Source organism: Nycticebus coucang, chromosome 14, assembly GCF_027406575.1.
Source record: "Nycticebus coucang isolate mNycCou1 chromosome 14, mNycCou1.pri, whole genome shotgun sequence".
NCBI classification, from domain to species: Eukaryota; Metazoa; Chordata; class Mammalia; order Primates; family Lorisidae; genus Nycticebus; species Nycticebus coucang.
In genome coordinates this window covers 64433382-64454039 of record NC_069793.1, presented here as the reverse complement: position 1 = coordinate 64454039, position 20658 = coordinate 64433382, and the positions used below count along the sequence as shown (strand labels likewise).

The 20658-nt window shown below is 41.8% G+C and overlaps 2 protein-coding genes across 5 annotated transcripts in view; one reads left to right on the top strand and one right to left on the bottom strand.

Annotated features, from left to right (window-relative positions):
- STIM1 (stromal interaction molecule 1) overlaps positions 1-20658 on the top strand; it is a 249598-nt gene that overhangs the window by 139450 nt on the left and 89490 nt on the right. For all 4 annotated transcript variants that reach the window (XM_053560826.1, XM_053560830.1, XM_053560829.1 and 1 more), the window contains exon 2: positions 868-998. In XM_053560826.1, the coding sequence (XP_053416801.1) occupies positions 868-998 (131 nt within the window). The remainder of the gene's footprint in view (positions 1-867; positions 999-20658) is intronic.
- On the bottom strand, positions 11351-11913 carry LOC128564888 (60S ribosomal protein L27a-like). Its single transcript, XM_053560869.1, has 2 exons — positions 11693-11913; positions 11351-11594 (listed from the first exon to the last, which is right to left on the bottom strand). Exons 1-2 carry the CDS (start codon positions 11911-11913, stop codon positions 11351-11353), a joined length of 465 nt encoding a protein of 154 aa, XP_053416844.1.

The following is a 20658-nucleotide window of genomic DNA, read 5'->3' as shown; positions in this document are numbered from 1 at the left end:
TTCAAATTGTGACCTTGAGGCCTGGAGAAGAGTAATTACTTTCCTAGAGTCATCTGGTAGAGTCAAGCCTAGATTTCAGAAAGGCTCTTTCTGCTCTGTGCATCAGTCAGGGTAGGTGTGTTCTAGGTTTGTAAGAGAGGATTAAGTGTCGTGGAAAGAGCTAAGGTGGCCTAGATTCTTGTGCTGGTTTTATTGCTGCAAGGCAATGTGATGATGGGCAGAGGAAGCTGCACCTTACACTTCTTGAAGGTATTGTATCAGATGAAGTCAGGACCTCTAGATATCTAATAGCTGTTTACTGGATATAACTGTCTATGCCAAGACACAAGGTGTGAGAGATTTCCCCAGTTAGTCTGTGGCTGACCTTATATGTACCAGCAATGACAAAGTGAACTAAAAGGAAAACTACACCTAATTTTGGCACTGGGACTATTGGCTGTTGTCTTGTTTCCAGAAAGATTATATTAATTTACATTTGTTTATTTGACTGATTAAAAATAACTCATTTGAGTATATGTTTGATTTACTAGTTGGTGTAAACTTTTCTTCTCTCTTTATTAGCTATTTGTATTTTCTCTCATTTGTGAGTTACCTGTTTATGTTCTTGTCTAGATCCCAATGTTTTCTTAGTCCTGTGCTGGGCTAGAGTTCCTGCTAGGGAACTATTAGGATGATAAACATTGTCCCTGTATGGGAGACCTCAGCAAATTCTTGGGGAGACAGTTAAAGACCAGATGAAACATTTCCCTCGGAGTACAAGTAGCTTATTTGCGGAATCAAATGCTAGAATCTAAGGACTGTGCCAGGTGGGCGATAGAGGCTGTGTGGGGACAGCTGTAAGTGATGTCTCTTGCTTTTCTTATACAGAGTTTTGCCGGATTGACAAGCCCCTGTGTCACAGTGAGGATGAGAAGCTCAGCTTTGAGGCAGTCCGCAACATCCACAAGCTGATGGATGATGATGCCAATGGTGATGTGGATGTGGAAGAAAGTGATGAGGTGAGCTCTCTCATCATACTGTGGCTTTCTTCTCTTCCTGTGTCAAACAGTCCCTGAAAGCTGCCTAGACACACTGCTAACTATGGAAAAATATTCTCTGCTGGCTTGTTGTCTAGGAACTCATCACCCTCACAGGAGATGGCTCTCCGCAGAGAAGCCTCTAGGAGTCAGCCTGTCAGAATGCAGGCTTTATGCCTGTGTCTGGGTCTAGGCCGGCCCAGAAGGATTTAGAACAATGAGGACCTTTGCAGAAAGGAGAAGCTATGAAATGAAGAACATTCGACACAAGAGAATAATATTTATTAAGTATCTATTATGTGTATGCTATGCACTATAAGTATCTATTATGGAAATGGGGCCGTAAATAAGATAGGTACGATCTGTTCTCCTCTAACTTACAGTTTGGTGAAGAAACTCTAGTTTGGAGAAGAGGAGACACAGGTTGTACTACATATAATTTCCAAATGCGTAAGAAGTGGACAAATCAGACTTAAATAATAATGATAGTAACAATGAAAAACACAGTACTGGCTGTCATTTATTCTATTTTAGACACGTGTTAAGCTCCTTGTAGAGTTGCTCTTTTAACTTTAACAGGCTTACAAAGTTGGTGTTATTACCAGGGAGCGGAGCCTTGGAAATGTTAAGCATTTTATTCAAGGACACACTGGCTGTGAGCTCAGATTGATTTCAAATCCCATGCTCTTAACTTAAGTACTGCTGTGTATTCTAAGGTCGGAACCAGGACCAATATGGGGAAAGCAAGAAAACTAGATATATTCTTCTAAAATAAAGAATTGACTGACAGTCAGAGCTATCTTGTCACAGAATGGGCTTCTTTGGTACTTAATCGAACTTCCTAGCACTGAAGATGGCAAGTAGAACACAGAATTCCACTATTGCTCAGCAAAGGGGGGTCTTCTGTTAGGATGAACCGGACATTGTTCAAGGAATTTGAAGGATGAGAAAACTAGACTTCCTAGAGGAAAAGTAGAATTTGGTTAGATTGAAAGGGGTAGGACTATCAGAGTAGTGGAGAATCAGTATGAGCAAAGCTGAAGAGGTAGTAAGAAGCCTAGTGGGTTGGTTCAGTTAGACAGAGGGCTGTGGCAGAAAACCACAGAGCAAATTTTAGAAAGGAAAGTGGGGCTTAGATAACAAGAAATATGTGTATTTGTTGAACCAGGCAATTGTAGGTTCTTAAGCAAGGACAACATCATGATGAAAGTATGTGAAATTTTGGCAACATCCAGAAGTTTCAGGGGTCAAAATTTTATTTGTCTATGCTGAGAATAGAGCCGCATTGCTCATGGTGAATGAGGCTTTCAGGTGTCCTGATAATTGTCCTAGGGCTTAACCACAAAACTGGGGCATGGACGGAGAAGGTAATATAGTTCCAGATCTATTAATTCCTGGATATCTTTGTTATCTGCTCCTCCTTTTTTTCACAGTCTGCTGAATTGCTTTGTTAATGAGGGGAGGAAGAAAATGTTTCTTTTAGAGGCATGCTACCACAACAGAAAGCTCATCAGCACAAACTGTTCCAAAATAACACAAAAGCTATCAACCTACTCTTCTTTGTGGCAGTGGTGAACTGTTCTTTTTCTGCATAGCTTTTGCCCTGCCTCTGTTTCCACTGCTCTTTCTGCATTTACAGGCCTTTGGTGGCTAGAAAGGACTGCTAGTCTGTGTTTTCATGATCATTTAACAACCTACTGTCCTTCAGAGAGAACATTGCAAATTTTGTGTGTTTAAGTCATTATAAACATAAATGAGATAGCCTTGGAGTTCAGGATCTAGCTAGAAAGTTGGATAGATAGCTCAAGGCTTATTGGGTAATGGATGGTGAGGCAGCAGGGATGAGAGCCTGGTTTTGTTGGCCATCAAGCACTGGAGACTTTTTTTTTTTTAGCACTGGAGACTTTTATGACCCATCTAAAAACATTGTTCATTACTCAAGAACCTTAGTAGAAGTCTGAAGGGGTACTCTATTAAGGATTTTAATTTAGCCTCATATTGGTAACTTTTTCACATAACTTAACTGAACCTCAGTGCTAGATCTTTTAAAGTTTTTGCTATTTTTGAAGTAAGTCTTCTTACAAATTGTTGTGATGAGTGTTCACTTTCTTGTATGAATCAAAGCATGCTACAGGGCCTCTAGGTACTGTTCCCCCAGTACCTAGATGACTATGTGCATTGTGATAGCTTCTTATAGTTCTCCTGTCCCTTCTTTGATTCATTCTCATTTCTAATTTCTGTATCAACTCTGTTGTGAGCTATTAAATTAGACTTATGGTAAACTAAGACTCAGTAGGCACTTTATAGAAAAACAGAAAATCATTTGCGTGTGTGTGTGTCAGCTCATCTGGTTGCTCTGGTGTCATCTTTGCTTTTTTTTTTTTTGTTGTTGTTGTTGTTGAGACAGAGCCTCAAGCTGTCACCCTGGGTAGAGTGATGTGACATCACAGCTCACAGCAACCTCCAACTCCTGGACTTAAGCAATTCTCTTGCCTCAGCCTCCCAAGTCTGGGACTACAGGCACCCGGCACAACGCCTGGCTATTTTTTGGTTGTAGTTGTCATTGTTTGACAGGCCCGGGCTGGATTCGAACCCGCCAGCTCTGTTGTATGTGGCTGGTGCCTTAGCCGCTTGAGCTACAGGCGCCTAGCCCATCTTTGCTTGCTTTTGTTATGGGTGGCAGAGGCTGTGTATTGTGGATCTCTCAGATGAGCAAAGTTGGCAGGGAATTCTAATAGGTTGGCAGTATGAGAGTTTAGGACCTGTGTTCTTTTCAAACTTCTGGTTGGGACATTGCCTATGCGCAAAGGATTTCATGTGTTGAATGGGTCTGTCAGATTGTCAGCACTGTCTAAGGTGGGCAGACAAGGGCTTATCTAAAACCACTGTCCCCTGATAGTACTAAACACTTTCAGAGCAGTGTTATTTTCTTTTTCGGAGCCTACATAGAAAACTAGGGCATTTATTCAACCATTAAGCAAATTCTTACTGAATAATAGCGATTCCACAATAACTAAAACAGGTAAGATCCTTGCTGTTATGGAGCTTGCATCCTAGTGATCTATATGTGCAAGTGATTATGTAATAAGAAAACAATGACATTAGACACAACTCTGATCAGATTATGGTAGTTTAGTGGCTTCTCCTTTGGTTTTTCTCAGGATAAAATGGGTAATGATTCCTACCCCGCAGAGTTATTGTCGGGATTAAGTAAGAAAAGTATTGTTAAAAGTTCTCAATACAGGGTGGCGCCTGTGGCTCAGTGAGTAGGGCGCCGGCCCCATATGCCAAGGGTGGCGGGTTCAAACCCAGCCCCGGCCAAACTGCAACAACGACAAAAAAAAATAGCCGGGCGTTGTGGCAGGTGCCTGTAGTCCCAGCTGCTCGGGAGGCTGAGGCAAGAGAATCACGTAAGCCCAAGAGTTAGAGGTTGCTGTGAGCCGTGTGACACCACGGCACTCTACCCGAGAGCGGTACAGTGAGACTCTGTCTCTACAAAAAAAAAAAAAAAAAGTTCTCAATACAAATAAAGAACTCTTAGATTTGACAATAGAAAACAAGAAACTCCATAAAAAATTGGGTTGTATTGAATGACTGACCCATATCTTTATAGCAGCATGGTACCAGGCTGAGATGGGAGTCCTGAGCAAGGGTCTGCACATTTTGGGGCGAGGGATAGGTAGGTGGCAGTATGAGCACAGGAAGCTGCATGATCTACGCGGGATTTTGGTATGGTGTCTGGTGTAGAAGTATAGCACAGGGTGAAGAGATTATGCTCTGGAATCAACAGACCTGACTCTGCCTTTTTCCATGTATCTTCCTTTAACAGGTATCTGCCTTTTACCATATATCAGCTGTGGAAACTTGGAGAATTTATAGAATCTCTTTCTGCTTCAGTTTCTTCATTAGAAATTGGAATAATAGGGCTGGGTGGGGTGCCTCCCGCCTATAATTTTAACACTGTGGATGACCAAGGTGGGTGGATTGCTTGAGCTCACCAGTTCGAAACCAGCCTGAGCAAGAGTGAGATCCCATCTCTAAAAAATAGCCGGGTGTTGTAGCAAGCACCTGAATCCCAGCTATTTGGGAGGCTGAGGCAAAAGGATCACTTGAGCCTAGGAGTTTGAGGTTGCTGTGAACGGTGACGTCACAGCACTCTACCCAGGATGACAAAGTGAAACTCCGTCTCAAAAAAAAAAAAATGGGCGGCACCTATGGCTCAGTGGGTAGGACACCGGCCCCATATACTGAGGGTGGCGGGTTTGAACCCAGCCTGGCCAAACTGCAACAAAAAAATAGCCACGCACTGTGGCAGGTGCCTGTAATCCCAGCTACTCAGGAGGCTGAAGCAAGAACACCTAAGCCCAAGAGCTGGAGGTTGCTGTGAGCTGTGACGCCACAGCACTCTACTGAGGGCAACAAAGTGAGACTCTGTCTTGAAAAAGAAAAAGAAATTGGAGTAATAATAATAGTAGTTACCTCATAAAATTGTTGTAAAGATTAAGTGGATAATACATATAAAGCTCTTAGTACAATGCTTGGCACATAGAAGAAGCTTGGTAAAAGTTACTTTTTATAGTTATTATTATTTACTTATTGTTACCATCACAAAGAACATAGATTTTGATACAAAACTTGGCTTTGCCATTTATTGGCTGTGTGACCTCAGGCAAGTAACTTTACCTCACTGAGTCTTGAATTTTTTCCAACGATTTGAGGAGGGATGTTGTAAGAATTTTATGTGTGCAAAGCCCCAAGCACAATGTCTGGCTCATGATAGGTGCTCAATTCATAATTCATGTTTTTTTTCCTCCCTAAGCATGAGGGTAGTAAGAGCTGAGCTGCACAGCAAAATCCAAATCAGCTCTCTCATCATCCCATGGCACCACAGCATTCAGCTATGGGCATCTGCCCCAGCAGTGTGGGTGACTTGACTAGGCCCAGGATACTGCAGAAGGTAGTGCTGCCTTTGCCTGAGTGATTAATATTAAGGGAGAGAGGCATGATAGAGCAGGTTTTCTAGGGACTACAGCTTTCTGGCAGCTCACCTAGCTTTCTGCCTATGCCTGTGTAATTTAAGAAAGGTGAAGGTCAGGGTGGGCGGCAGCCCCATATACCAAGGGTAGAGGGTTCGAACCAGGCCTCACCCAAATAGCAACAAAAAAATAGCTGAGCATTGTGGCGGGCACCTGTAGTCCCAGCTACTCGGGAGGCTGAGGCAAGAGAATCGCCTAAGCCCAGGAGTTGGAGGTTGCTGTGAGATGTGACACCATGGCACTCTACTGAGGGCAATAAAGTGAGACTCTGTCTCTAAAAAAAAAAAAAAAAAAGGAAAGGTCAGGGTGAGGACTTATTATTTTTTCTGACCCATATGGAAGGTAGAGGATTTTGAATAATAAATCTATGTTATAGCATTACTGTGTTAACAGAAAAAGCCCCAAACTCTGTAAAATAATTAAAAAATGTTTATTTTCAGACCAGGCGCAGTGGCTCACACCTGTAATCCTAGAATTCTGGGAGGCTGAGACAGGTGGATTGCTTGAGCTCAGGAGTTCCAGACCAGACCAGCCTGAGCCAGAGTGACATCTTGTCTCTAAAAAAATAGCTGAATGTTGTGGTGGGACTACAGTCCCCTAAGCTACTCGGAGGCAAGAGAATCACTTGAGCCCAAGAGTTTGAGGTTGCTTGAGCTATGGTGCCACAGCACTCTACTGAGGGGGACAAAATAAGACTCTATCTCAAAAAAAAAAAAAAAAAGACGTTTATTGTGAGCTGAATGTGACAGGTCTGGAGCACATGCCCTCAAAGAGGCCCTGAGAAAATGTGCCTGTGATAGCTGGGTTGTAGTTTGGTTTTATATGTTCATGGAGATAACAAGTACATGTAAAACTCTAAGACTAAGTCAATAGATGGACATGTGGAGGGCCTATGTTGGTTTACATTCTGAAAAGGTGGGACATCTCAAAATATGTGTTGGGGCAGGGTGGGGGGATGGCTTGTAAGTTATAGTGGGTTTAAAGACTCTTTGATTTGTAATTGGTTAAAGAATTGAAACTGTCTGAAGGCTTGGAATATTTTAACCTAAGATTGTCAGTTAAGCAGAGAACATTTATGGGAAACTTAAGCAATCTGTTGAAAAAGTTGAGGGCCCACAGGCGTGGTTTAAGCTATGTCGTGTATAGTCTTAGGCCTGTTAATGAGTTACAAAGGATATCTCCAAGATGGGAAGGGAGCATGGGGAGGCATATCTAAACCTCTCTTCTCATGGCCAGCAACTCGGCTTTAGGGTATTTTGGGGATTTCCTTGGCCCAAGGGAGGGTCCATTCAGTTAGCTAGGGGACTTAACATTTTATTTTAGTTCACAGTTGTCATGAGCCCTGCTTGGACTTTAGCAGGGTATAAACAGACCTGTTTTCTATGTTTTTCATTGTCTCACTCAGAGGACTGGGAGGTAGGGATAATTTAGGAAATTGGCACCAGGTAGAATAAGGGCTAAGGCAGGTCCACTTGCAATAGCTAAGGAGCTGTGGGAATATAGACTTGATAGGAAGTAGTATATAGGGAAAGAAGAGGAAGCCAGTGCTGTGGCTAGCATGGACTAGTTTGGGTGAAGATAATTTCTTTCCTGTGCCTAGCACGCCATCTCTTCAAATCTGGCTTTATCCTTTCTTAATTTTCTAGACATACCTCCCACCACTGGTGTGCCTCCACTCCTCTTTGTCTCATAAACATTCTGTGTTTATTTCCAGTCCCCTTTCTTTGCTTACATAGTTCTCTTTACCTGGAGTTAACCCCCCCATATCCCTCCCCTCACTCCCTGGCCCTATCAGAGTCAGGATTAATTGAATGTGCCTTTGTATTCAGTATTAATTGAATGTGCCAGCCTCACTTTTTGTGATCCTTTCCTGACTTTCCCACCCCTGCCGATCTCCCTCATTTCAGTACTAACTCCCATAACACATTGTCTCTTTAATTTAGCATTACTTAGAAATTGTCCTGCTTTGTGCCTTGACTTTGATTGTCTTGTTTTGTCTGTAAATTTGTCTTTCTTCACTAATACTGGCATTACTAAAGTACAACTCATCAGTTTATTCCTACCTTGTAAAGGGAATGTGGTGGAAAGGGACCGTCTCTATCATCTGTCAAGCCCTAGCCTAGCTGATTACATACACAATTTAATCCACAACCTCTCTTTGAGCTGTTATTAACTCCATTTTAGAGATGATAAAACTATAAATGAGTGGCATGCTTTTTCTAACTTACTTAATGTAAAGCCTAATTTGTCCTTCAGTGCTCTCACTGTTACACTGCATTCTCTTACTCTATGTTATAGCCGTTGTAAACTTGCTTTTCATACCCTACCCCTGTGCCCATGCACCACATAAATTCTTAATTTGGCATCTCTCTGCCTCCCATTTTTCTATAAAAATCATTTGTCCACCAAGGCCTAGATCACAGTTTCTCAACCTCAGCATTGTTGATAATTTGTTGTGGGAGCTTTCCTGTACACTGTGGGATGTTTAGTGGTATCCCTCACATCTGTACACTGTGTGCCCCCTCTGGTTGTGACAGCCAAAAATTTTGCCAGTTATACTTGTCAGTTGTCTTGGGAGACAATATTTCTCCCAGTTGAGAACTACTGGCATAGATTAAATGTTTCCTCCAAGAAATCTTATTTGTTCCCTTACGGTGGGAAGCAATTCTTCTTCTTTCACGTTGGAGAGTACTTGGCATCAACCTCACGTTTGGCATGTTCCTCTGTATTGTAATTGTCCATCCTTATCTGTCCTACTAGATGGTAAGTGCCTCTAGGGGGCAGGAACCAGCTTATACTTGTCACTGTTTCTCCCATTGTGTTTGGTGGGAGGCCTTACATATAAAGGTAACTGAGTTGATTTTTTTTTTTTTTTAATTTTTAATTTGAAAGCAAAGATTCTATCTTATCGTTGTGTGCTCTTTAAATTGTTTTTCTAGGTTCAGAGCAAGAGTACAGAGTTGCTGGTCAGTAGCATGTGGGCCAGGGTGGTTTGCCCTAGTGAGCTACCCATCAGGATAGAGGCAGAGTCGGTGTGGAGTTGTTTTTCTGGAGTTGCTAGGATCTGGGCTTCAGGCATGTTAGTATATGACCTATGTGTCTGATCTCCTTTGTGGCAGTCTTCCTTACCCTTCTACCCCATGTTATGATTCATGTGCAGAATCTAGATGGAGGTAAGATCGCTAGGGAAAATGATAGGAAAACATAGGGAAAAACACGTACTAAAGGGGCACAGGTGAAGAAAGGAAATGAAGAAGACAAGGAGAATACTGCAAAGTTGTATAGTTGAGCAAAAGTATACATACACTTTTGGAGTAAGAAAGATAATTGTTTAAGGTGTTCTTTTGCCAATTATTACTTAAACTCTATGAGCTTTGATTTTCACTCTGTCAGATGAGGACAGTAATTCCTACCTTGATGAATTATGGCAAAGATGTGTATAAAGTGCCTAGCCAGTAGTCTAGCTTATAGTGGAATTATTACTAGTATTTCTGCTGCTATTATCATTTTTTGTGGGTTTTTTTATTATTAAATCATAGCTGTGTACATTAATGTGATCATGGGGGCACCATACACTGGTTTTATAGACCATTTGACATATTTTCATCACACTGGTTAACATAGCCTTCCTGTCTTTTCTTAGTTATTATGTTAAGATATTTATATTCTACGTTTAGTAAGTTTCACATGTACCCTTGTAAGATGCACTGTAGGTGTGATCCCACCGTTCACCCTCCCTCTACCCAGCCTCCCCCCTCCCTCCACACTCTCTCCCCCTTCCCCATATTCTTAGGTTATAACTGGGTTCTAGCTTTCATATGAAAAGTTATTTCATTTATAACTTTCATAAATTAGTTTCATAGTAGGGCTGAGTACATTGGATACTTTTTCTTCCATTCTTGAGATACTTTACTAAGAAGAATATGTTCCAGCTCCATCCATGTAAACATGAAAGAGGTAAAGTCTCCATCTTTCTTTAAGGCTGCATAATATTCCATGGTGTACATATACCACAGTTTATTAATCCATTCGTGGATCGATGGGCACTTGGGCTTTTTCCATGACTTAGCAATTATGAATTGGGCTGCAATAAACATTCTGGTACAAATATCTTTGTTATAATGTGATTTTTGGTCTTTTGGGTATATACCTAGTGGAGGAATTATAGGATTGAATGGCAGGTCTATTTTTAGATCTCTAAGTGTTCTCCAAACATCTTTCCAAAAGGAATGTATTAATTTGCATTCCCACCAGCAGTGTAGAAGTGTTCCCTTTTCTCCACATCCACGCCAATATCTCTGGTCTTGGAATTTTGTGATACAGGTTAATCTTACTGGAGTTAGATGATATCTCAAAGTAGTTTTTTTTTTTTTTTTTTTGTAGAGACAGAGTCTCACTGTACCGCCCTTGGGTAGAGTGCCGTGGTGTCACACGGCTCACAGCAACCTCTAACTCTTGGGCTTACGCGATTCTCTTGCCTCAGCCTCCCAAGCAGCTGGGACTACAGGCGCCCCCCACAACGCTATCTTTTTGTTGCAGTTTGGCCGGGGCTGGGTTTGAACCCGCCACCCTCGGCATATGGGGCCGGCGCCCTACTCACTGAGCCACAGGCGCCGCCCTCAAAGTAGTTTTGATTTGCATGTTTAAGGATGATGAGCATTTTTTCATATGTCTGTAGGCCGTGTGCCTGTCTTCTTCAGAGAAGTTTCTCTTCAAGTCCCTTGCCCAGCCTGAGATGGGATCACTTGTTCTTTTCTTGCTAATACATTTGAGTTCTCTGTGGATTTAGTTATTAAACCTTTGTCGGAGACATAATCTGCAAATATCTTCTCCCATTCTGAGGGCTGTCTGCTTGCTTTGCTTACTGTGTTCTTGACTGTGTAGAAGCTTTTTAGTTTGATCAGGTCTCAGTGGTGTATTTTTGAAGCTGCTTCAATTGCCCCGGGGGGTGGTGGTGGTGGTGTCCTACTCATAAAATATTCGCCCAGACCGATTTCTTCAAGAATTTTCAGTGCACTTTCTTCTAGTATTTTTATAGTTTCATGTCTTAAGTTTAAATCTTTAATCCAAGGGCGGCCCTTGTGGCTCAAAGAGTGGAGCGCCGGCCCTATGTGTCAGAGGTGGTGGGTTCAAACCCAGCCTTGGCCAAAACTAAAAAAAAAAATCTTTAATCCAGTGAGAGTCTATCTTAGTTAATGGTGAAAGGTGTGGGTCCAGTTTCAGTCTTCTTCTTCTTCTTTTTTTTTTTTTTTTTTTTACAAGGAAATAGCATTTAATGAACCTCCCCTCCATTTGGCTTCAAGCCACCAGGACACAAGCCCCTCCAACACTCTTAATCTTCTCTTCAGCTCTTCTGCTGAAGAATTTGGTCTTCACAATGACTGGCTGCTTTGGGAGTTTTCCCTTCCCCAGAACTTTGTAGTAGCCCGATCGTACTACATCAATGATGGGAGCAACTCCTGTCTTGTTTTTGGCAGCATTTACCCGTGTCTGCTCACTGACCAATGTCCACAATTTATCAAGGTTGACAATTGGACAGTAGCTCTGGTGCCTCTTTTTTTTTTTTTTTTTTTTGGCCTGGGCTGGGTTTGAACCCGCCACCTCTGGCATATGGGACCAGCGCCCTACTCCTTGAGCCACAGGCGCCGCCCGCTCTGGTTCCTCTTTAAGTGGTAATGCCTCATACCAACTTTCCCAAAGTAACCTGGGTGATATTTGTCGAAGTTAATCCTGTGATGATGCATGCCACCAGCATTACCTCGGCCTCCTGGGTGCTTCCTGTGTTTGCCGATACGGCCTTGGCCTTGGCCGTGGCTCAAGTGGCCCCGAAGCTTCCGGGTCTTCCTCAATCTGGATGGCATGTCGGCAGCTGAGATGAAAGAGGCCAGTTTCAGTCTTCTACAGGTTGCTAGCCAGTTCACCCAGCACCATTTGTTAAATAGGGAATCTTTTCCCCATTCAATGTTTTTAATTGGCTTGTCAAAGATCAAGTAACAGTTAAGTAGCTGAGTTCATCTCTTGGTTCTCTATTCTGTTCCATACATCTACTTCTCTGTTTTTGTGCTGTTTTGATCACTGTCGATTTATAATATAGTCTGAGGTCTGGTAGTGTGATTCCTCCTGCTTTGTTTTTATTTCTGAGTAATGTCTTAGCTATTCGAGGTTTTTTCTGATTTCATATAAAACAAAGTATTATTTTTTCAAGATCTTTAAAGTATGACAGTGGAGCTTTAATAGGGATTGCATTAAAATTGTATATTGCTTTGAGTAGTATGGACATTTTAACAATGTGCTATTATCATTGACTGCTACAATATGCTAGGCCTGTGCTGGGGACTATTATGTATACCATCTTAGTAATGTGTATAAGAAAGTGTGAGGCATATATTAATTTTTTCCAAATAACTGATAACAAAACAGACTAAGTTAGCTCATAGTGAACCATTTTTGGTATTATTGCAACTCTGATCTCTTTCACGCTGATAACAATGTTCTAAATTTAGACTGCAGTGATGGTTGCACATTTCTGTGACTACACTAAAAACCATTGGGCGGCATCTGTGGCTTGGTAAGTAGGGTCCTGGCCCCAGGGTTCGAACCTGGGGCCAGGTTCGAACCCTCCACCAAGGGTGGCAGGTTCGAACCTGGCCCCAGCCAAACTGCAACCAAAAAATAGCCAGGTGTTGTGGTGGGTGCCAGTAGTTCCAGTTACTTGGGAAGCTGAGGCAAGAAAATCGCCTAAGCCCAAGAGCTGGAGTTTGCTGTGAGTTGTGACATCACGGCACTCTACCAAGTGTGACAAAGTGAGACTCTGTCTCTAAAAAAAAAGCAAAAATACCCCATTGAGCTTTACACAATAATTGGCATGTGTAAAGATGTTAAAAAATATTAAAATGTTACTTCATTGGTTGGAATTGGAGGAGAGGTCACCTCCTACTTCCTTTTCTGTAGCTCAGTCTATTAGAATCCCTTGGGCTCTTTAGAAAACACTTTGAAAGCCATGTTGCATGGTTCCTGGGTGCCTGGAAGCAGATCTCTTATTAGCTAACTAACAACTAGGTTGCCTCTGTTTCTAGGCAGGTATAGATGGCTTTGGGGGACACCAGACTGAAGAGTCCTGGATCATTCTCTTTGGGAGAATTTCTTGCTTCCTCCCCCCTCCCTCCTGTTGTTCTTTCCTTTCTTTTTCTTTTTTTGTAGTTAGTACTGCTTCTGGAGAAGTAAAGATGTCAAAGAAGCTGCAGGATAACTCTGGCAGTAATTCTTTCTAACTGCTATACCAGGGTCCTAAATTAATTTCTCGACTGTTACCATGTGGAGCTCCATGTGGGGAGTTGTCAAAGACAACTGACCAGGTAGCTCTTATTTTATTTTTCCTGGACTCACCTTCTGCTCAGGGCCTCCCTCTGATTCCCATTGCTGTTCTCTGCTTCCATAGGCCATACTGGCTCCTGGGAAGCAGAACTCTCCTTTTGGTCCCTGGACTGAATTCTGAACATAAATTTTCCTTGCTTCCCTTTTGTACAGCTTTGACAGCCTGGAACAGTAACTATGATGATGACAGTGATGACAATGACAACTACTACTACTTCTGTTTTTTCTTTTCTTTTTTTTAATTTTACTATATGCAAATAGTAAAACTTTAGTGTTGGTTCCTGATACACGCATTTTGTTGCTGTTTGACCTCGGTTTGGAGGCACTTCTCTGCTTTTTTTCTTTCTAGCTCATTGACTGTATCTTGGTGCAGTCACCATCTTATCTCTTACCTCATGGAATATTCTGTCCTGCTCATAATCCAGTCAAAGCACAGATTGACGTCTGCTCAGGTTCTATGAACAGAACAGAGATGACAACACTGTGAATGACATCATTCTTCAGGCAAAACCTTCTCCTTAGGCTAAGGAAATGCCCTGTCCCATTCTTCCCTTTTACTATTTAATTATAGGGTAGTATAGCATTCACCCACCATAAGTGGTTCATAATCAGTTTGCAGGGCTGTAACTTCCATTGAGTTCAAGTTCTGTGGCTGTGCTTATGCATTCAGCCCTAACTTTTGTGAGTTTCTTAGAATATACTATTTGGATATTAACTTTCTTTTTAAAAGTGAAACGATCTCACTCTGTCATCCAGGCTAGAGTGCAGGGATGTGATCATAGCTCACTATAACATCAAACTCCTAAACTGAAGTGATTCTCCCACTTTAGACTCTCAAGTAGCTAGGTCTACAGGTATGTGTCACCACGACTAGCTACTATTTTAATTTTTTTTGTAGAGATGGAGTCTTGCTGTGTTGTCCAGGCTAGTGTCTAACTCCTTGTCTCAAGCAGTCCTCTTGCCTTGGCTTCCTGAAGTGGTGGGATTACAGGCATGAGCCACCATGCCCAGCCTGGACATTAACTTTTTAAAAGTCTAAGCATGAGCTTTGAAGTCTGATGTAGGTTCAGATTCAAGCTTTTCAGTGTACTAAGTGTAAGGCCAAGTGGTTTGGAGATTCATTTTCTTCATGTATAGATGAAAATAAGATACTTTTTGCCATTGGTAAGCCTTCAGGCTAGTGAGACAGGCAGATATATAAACGGGTAATAATAATAGCAGCAGATTTTAAGGGCTCCAATGGTGGTATGCACAGGGTCTGTGGGAGTTTCCAGAGACATCAGGGTACAGTGATCTAATATGTACTGGTATAGCAGAAGACACATTGTTAGCTGGCACTCAGGCAAGGGTACCAGTTGCCAGACAGGCTGAACTACGCATTTAGAGGGAGTAGGCATAGTTTGCAATCTGTCCCAGTGCCTTAGCCAGATACAGGATGAGGCAGCAGCTCCCCCAGATGGAGGTTTTCAGGAAAACCCAGACGGTGGCTTGCTTTGACAGATGGGGAAATTCTTTCTCACTAAGCAGGCTGTTGTTTTCCTTCTTCCGTTCTTTGTTGTTGATTCTGCTTTGTCTATTCTGGATGGCAATCCGGTTGATGATAGAGATTAGTTATACTTCTAAGGCGTCTTTGTGAATGTGTCTATGTATGTGTATGTATCTGTATGTGCCTTTCTGTTTGTGTTTCTTTGTATGTGTGTATACATCATTTTATGCGTGTGTGAGTATGTGTCTTTCTGTGTTTAGTTGTGTCTATGGGTATGACAAGAAATGGAGGGAAGGGAAAAACATTGAGCCAGGGAAGTAGGGGCTGAGAGAGAAAGCCCATAAATCAGATTGAGGATCAAGGAAGAGGTTGGCTGGCAAAGGATTAGGCCTACGATTTAATATGCAGGAGCTAGAAGTAAAAGCAGAGTTGGAAATGTAATCAGGAGCCCAGAGAGGGTGTTAGTCTGTGCGGGATCTAGACCCTTCAAAGTGGTAGGCAGAATGCAGCTGTCAGTTAGCAGTGAGGAATGGTCAAGCTAGCAGAAAGAAAAAAGTCCTGCTTCAGGTATTAAACTTCTGACTCTTATCTAAGGAGGAATTGGCAACTGGTTCCTCAGTCTTTACGTGCCTTCAGACCTAATTGGTGTTTGTATTTGTTTGACTATAAATGTATTTCTTCAAGTCTCTCTGTGCATGTCTGTATCTGCTTGGGCATCACATTCCATGTACTTCATGTTATTAGGAAGAACTGGTTTCCAATGCAATGTCTGATTCACTTGAAAATCAATGACTTTCCTTTTATTCCTTATGCTCTCCCCCTAGCCCTTCTTTCTGTTTTCCTCCTCTAAACATATGTAGTGTCTGCTCCATGCTGGATGCTGGATATGAAAAGACTAGTAAGGAAGACAAAATTTCTGTCTACAAAGGTCTCACATGTTATTGAGGCAGAAAGACATACATGTTCAGTCCTGATAGGTGCTGTGATAAGAGATGCATGCTCTAGAACAGCGGTTCTCAACCTGTGGGTCGCGACCCACAGGAACTGTGTTAAAGGGTCACGGCGTTAGGAAGGTTGAGAACCACTGCTCTAGAAGTACAGAAGAGGGAAGTTAACCCAGCCAAGGATGTCAGGGAAGATCACCCACAAAAGATGTTGCCTGGACAAATTTGGGGATATGCATAGGAGTTAACATGAGGACAGGGGTGTGAAGGACATACCAGGTGGAGGAACAAATATGATGTCCTTGGGAATCTGATCTGTGAGTCAGTGGTTCTTTTAACTTGAGCATAGAATGTGATAGTGGGGCTGGGAGGGAAAAGTTGGGAATGAGATTGGAAAGGCAGGCGGGAGCCAGATTTGCATGCCATACTGAGGATCTTGGATTTTGTCCCAAAGATGATGAGCTAGAAGTAAACAGAGCTGGCTTTAATTCTGACTGATGGTATGTTAGGAGCAGGCTTTGCAGAAGAGGTAAAAGTGTAACTTGATTTTTAAAGATGAGCAGGAGTTTCCCAAATGAAAGGAAATGGAGCATTCCAGGAAAGTAGGTATTAGAAATAAAGGAAGGAGGCAAAAAATACGGCAAGTTTGAGAGATATCAAGTAGGGAGGTGTCTAGAGAATAGTTACTTCATATAAGATGGGAATACCAGTAACGTGTACCTTCAGTGGGTGGTCTGAAGCTCAAAAAAGAGAAGGGGTGTAAAGAATCCTTTGTAAGCCAAAGAGCTGTGTGCAGATTTCGATAGTTGTGTCATCAGCGTCTAATCTGCCAGTGCCCGACAGCATCAGGCTGTCCTTAGTGTAGGCCCACATAGGCATGCACCACAGCAGTTTGGCACTGACTGGATGAGAGCCACACCTTCTTTCATCTGGCCACATGGCAACTTGAGGAGAGACTGGTAAGATTAGAAGGTGAGTCCTGCTTCAGACAGGACGGTCACCACAAACGTATACATAGGGATAATGGGTAATTGAAACTAAATGTACCTTTATTTCCAAAATATTCATTGCAAAATTTTACAAAAATATTTCTTTATGTGTTCATATACGGGGTAGCCATAAAGTTCGTGTGCAATTTTAAATTGTGCACTATTTTAAATTGCACACGAACTTTATGGCTACCCTGTATAAATATAAAAATATATTTTTATATGTAAAAATATGTAATGTGAGTTTAACTTTTCCTGTATATGGTGACCTTGGGATATGCTGCAGTATGAGCCCTGTTGCCAAGGGACCTGGGTTCAGATAACCAAACATTTATTTATTTTTTTTTTTTCCATTTCTTTTTTTTTTTTTTTTGTAGAGACAGAGTCTCACTTTATGGCCCTCGGTAGAGTGCCGTGGCCTCACGCAGCTCACAGCAACCCCCAGCTCCTGGGCTTAAGCGATTCTCTTGCCTCAGCCTCCCGAGTAGCTGGGACTACAGGCGCCTGCCACAACGCCCAGCTATTTTTTGGTTGCAGTTTGGCTGGGGCCGGGTTTGAACCCGTCACCCTTGGTATATGGGGCCGGCGCCTTACTGACTGAGCCACAGGCGCCACCCCTAGATAACCAAACATTTATGATGGAGCTTCTGTATATAGCCGCCGTGAGGGACTGTGCCTTAAATTATCTCATTCCTTCCACATTGTAACTGAGGTGTTTTGTATTTCACAGGCACTAGGTGATATAGGGGTAAGTGGCAGAGATGAGATTCGAGTCTGTATCTGTGAGATTCTTTTTCTGTATGACATTTCACAGGCTTCTGATATCTCTGGTTGGAGACAGTCTTTGGGATTGAATGATAGCACTTTCTTCCACATAGAACAGTGGTTTTGCATTGAAGAATAGGCTCTCTTCTATGCATCTGTCTCATGTAGGTGCTTTCACTATGTCTAATTAATCTCTGTGTCCTTGGATTCCAGCACTGGACCTGTCACATAGTAAAAATTGGCTAATTAAGTGAACAAATTAGGCTAATTAAGTGAGCAAATGCTTTTTATCAAAGGCTTCTGGAAACCCTAATGTACGTGCCACTCTTGTCTGCCTTCTCTTGTGTACTATGTTACTCCAATAGGAGATTTTGTTCTTAAGGGCATTTCTTTTCTTTTTTTTTCTTTTTCTTTTGGATTGCTCATTGACACATACCCCTGAATCCTCCCTCAGAGTTGAATAGGTATCCGAAGCTTCTAGGGTTGGGGGAAGGAATGCCTTTGTCTTACTCGTTATATTCTCTGTCCCTCAGCCTTTTCCTCTACCCACCCACTGCCTAAAGGTGAGTGGCATATGTCAGGAACATGTAGTGAGTTCTCAACTCTTCTTACCAAGTTGAATGAAGTGGGTGTTGTATTTTTGTTAATGAAGTCCTAGAGGTTTTCCTGCTGTTGAGTGGTTGGCTGGGTTTTTGATTCTCCTAGGGTCTTGGAAAGCCATGCATAGTGATGGTAGTATGGGTGAACACTGACAGGAGAATCAAAAGTGCTTCTTGTTCTTGGGGATTGATAAGGGAGAGGCATGTCCCTAGAATCTGAAGCCAGAATGGAGGGAAGATAAAGTATATCTAGGGGTCAGCAAACTATGGCTTACTTCTGGTTTTTCATAAACCCTGCAAACTAAGAACAGTTTTTACACTTTTAAATAGTTAGGGTGGGGGGAATCTAGCAAAGAATTTTGTGATAATGTGAAATTTATATAAAATTCAAATTTCAGTGTCCATAAATAAAATTTTTTTGGCACACAGCCACTCTCTTTCATTTACATATTATCTATTGCTGCTTTTGCATAAGAACAGTTCAGTTGAGTAGTTGTGACAGAGACCATATGGACTACCAGGCCTAAAATATTTACTGTCTGGCCCTTTACAAAAAAATTTTGTCTGGCCTTTGGTCTAACCTATCAATTTTTATATAGATGCTTTATTGAGATTTAATTCACACACTCTACAATTCACCTACTTTGAGTTTACAATTCCCTGGGTTTTAGCACATTCACAGATAAGTGCAACCGTCACCACAGTCAATTTTAGAACATTTTTATCCTCAAAAAGAAATCCCATACACATTAGCTGTTGTCTTCCTGTCTCCCCACTTCCTCCAGCCCTGAATACCCACTATTCTTTTTGTCTCTATAGATTGGCCTATTGTGGACATTTTACATAAATGGAATCATACATGTGGTCCTTTGGAACTGGCTATTTTCACTTAGCACGTTTTCAAGGTGCATCATGTTATATCAGTACTTCATGTATATGTTTATGTATCTGTACTTTATTCCTTTTTATGGCCTGTTAATATTCTACTGTATGGACATTCCATTTTATTTAGCCATTTGTCAGTTGTGTTTTTGTTTGGACATATATTTTCATTTCTCTTGCATATATATCTATGAGTGGAATTGCTGAGTCACATAGGAACTCTGTGATTATCTGATTGAGGAACTGCCAGACTGTTTTCCAAAGTGGCTGAAGCATTTTTATATCCTTGCCAGCAGAGTATGAGGAATTTGAGCCCTCCACATCCTCATCAACACTTGTTATTATCTGACTTTTTGATTATAGTCATCTTAGTAGGAATGAAGTAATATTTCATTATGGTTTTTTATTTGCATTTCTCTGGTAACTATTGATGTCAAACATCTTTTCTTGTGTTTGATGTTCATTTGTGTATCTTCTTTGGAGACGTGTTTTCAGATCCTTTGCTTATTTTTCATTTTTATTTTTTTGAGACCGAGTCTCACTTTGTTGCCCTCCATAGAATACCCTATCATCATAGTTCACAGCAACCTCAAACTCATGGGCTCAAGTGATCCTCCTGCCTCAGCCTCCCAAATAGCTGGAACTACAAGTGCATACCACATTGCCTGGCTATTTTTTAGAGACAAGGTCTCGCTCTTGCTCAGGCTGGTCTTGAACTTCTGAGTGAAAGCAATACACCTGATTCAGCCTCCCAGAGTGCTAGGATTACAGGTGTGAGCCACCATGCCTGGCCTTCCTTTGCTCATTTTTTAATTGGATTATTTGTATTTTTGGTCTTGAGTTGTTAAAGTTCTTTATAATTTTCTAGATATAAGTACTTATCAGATATAACTGCAAGGTCAGACAATATAAGTTTGTGAACTCATCCTAGAAAGAGTGCTACACATCTCACTGCTGAATATAACTACATTCACCAGATGGCCAAGGGGAGCACTTTGCACTCTAGCCACACTCATTACTGTTCCTCAACATTTCTTGGTCCTTCTGTGCTAGGCCCTTGGTTTTAGTTCTTGCCCCTGCTCAGAATATTCTTCCTTTAGACATGCATTTTGTTAAATCCCTCATATTCCTGATATATTGCCATATAGTATACTTCTTTTTTCTTTTTTGTGACGGAGCCTCAAGCTGTCACCCTGAGTAGAGTACCGTGGCATCATAGCTCACAGCAACCTCCAACTCCTGGGTTTAAGTGATTCTCTTGCCTCAGCCTCCCAAGTAGCTGAGACTACAGGCACCTGTCACAATGCCTGGCTATTTTTTGGTTGTAGTTGTCATTGTTGTTTGGCAGGCCTGGGCTGGATTTGAACCTGCCAGCTCAGGTGTATGTGGCTGGTGCCTTAGCTGCTTGAGCTATAGGTGCTGAGCCATACAGTATACTTCTGTTTCTCATACTTCACCTTATCAGTGACCTTACTCAGATTACCCAACTCAATGATAAAATCTGCTTCAGCACCTCTATCCCATTTCTGGCATCCAGGTCCTCTTTATGCATCACTTTTTTTTAAAT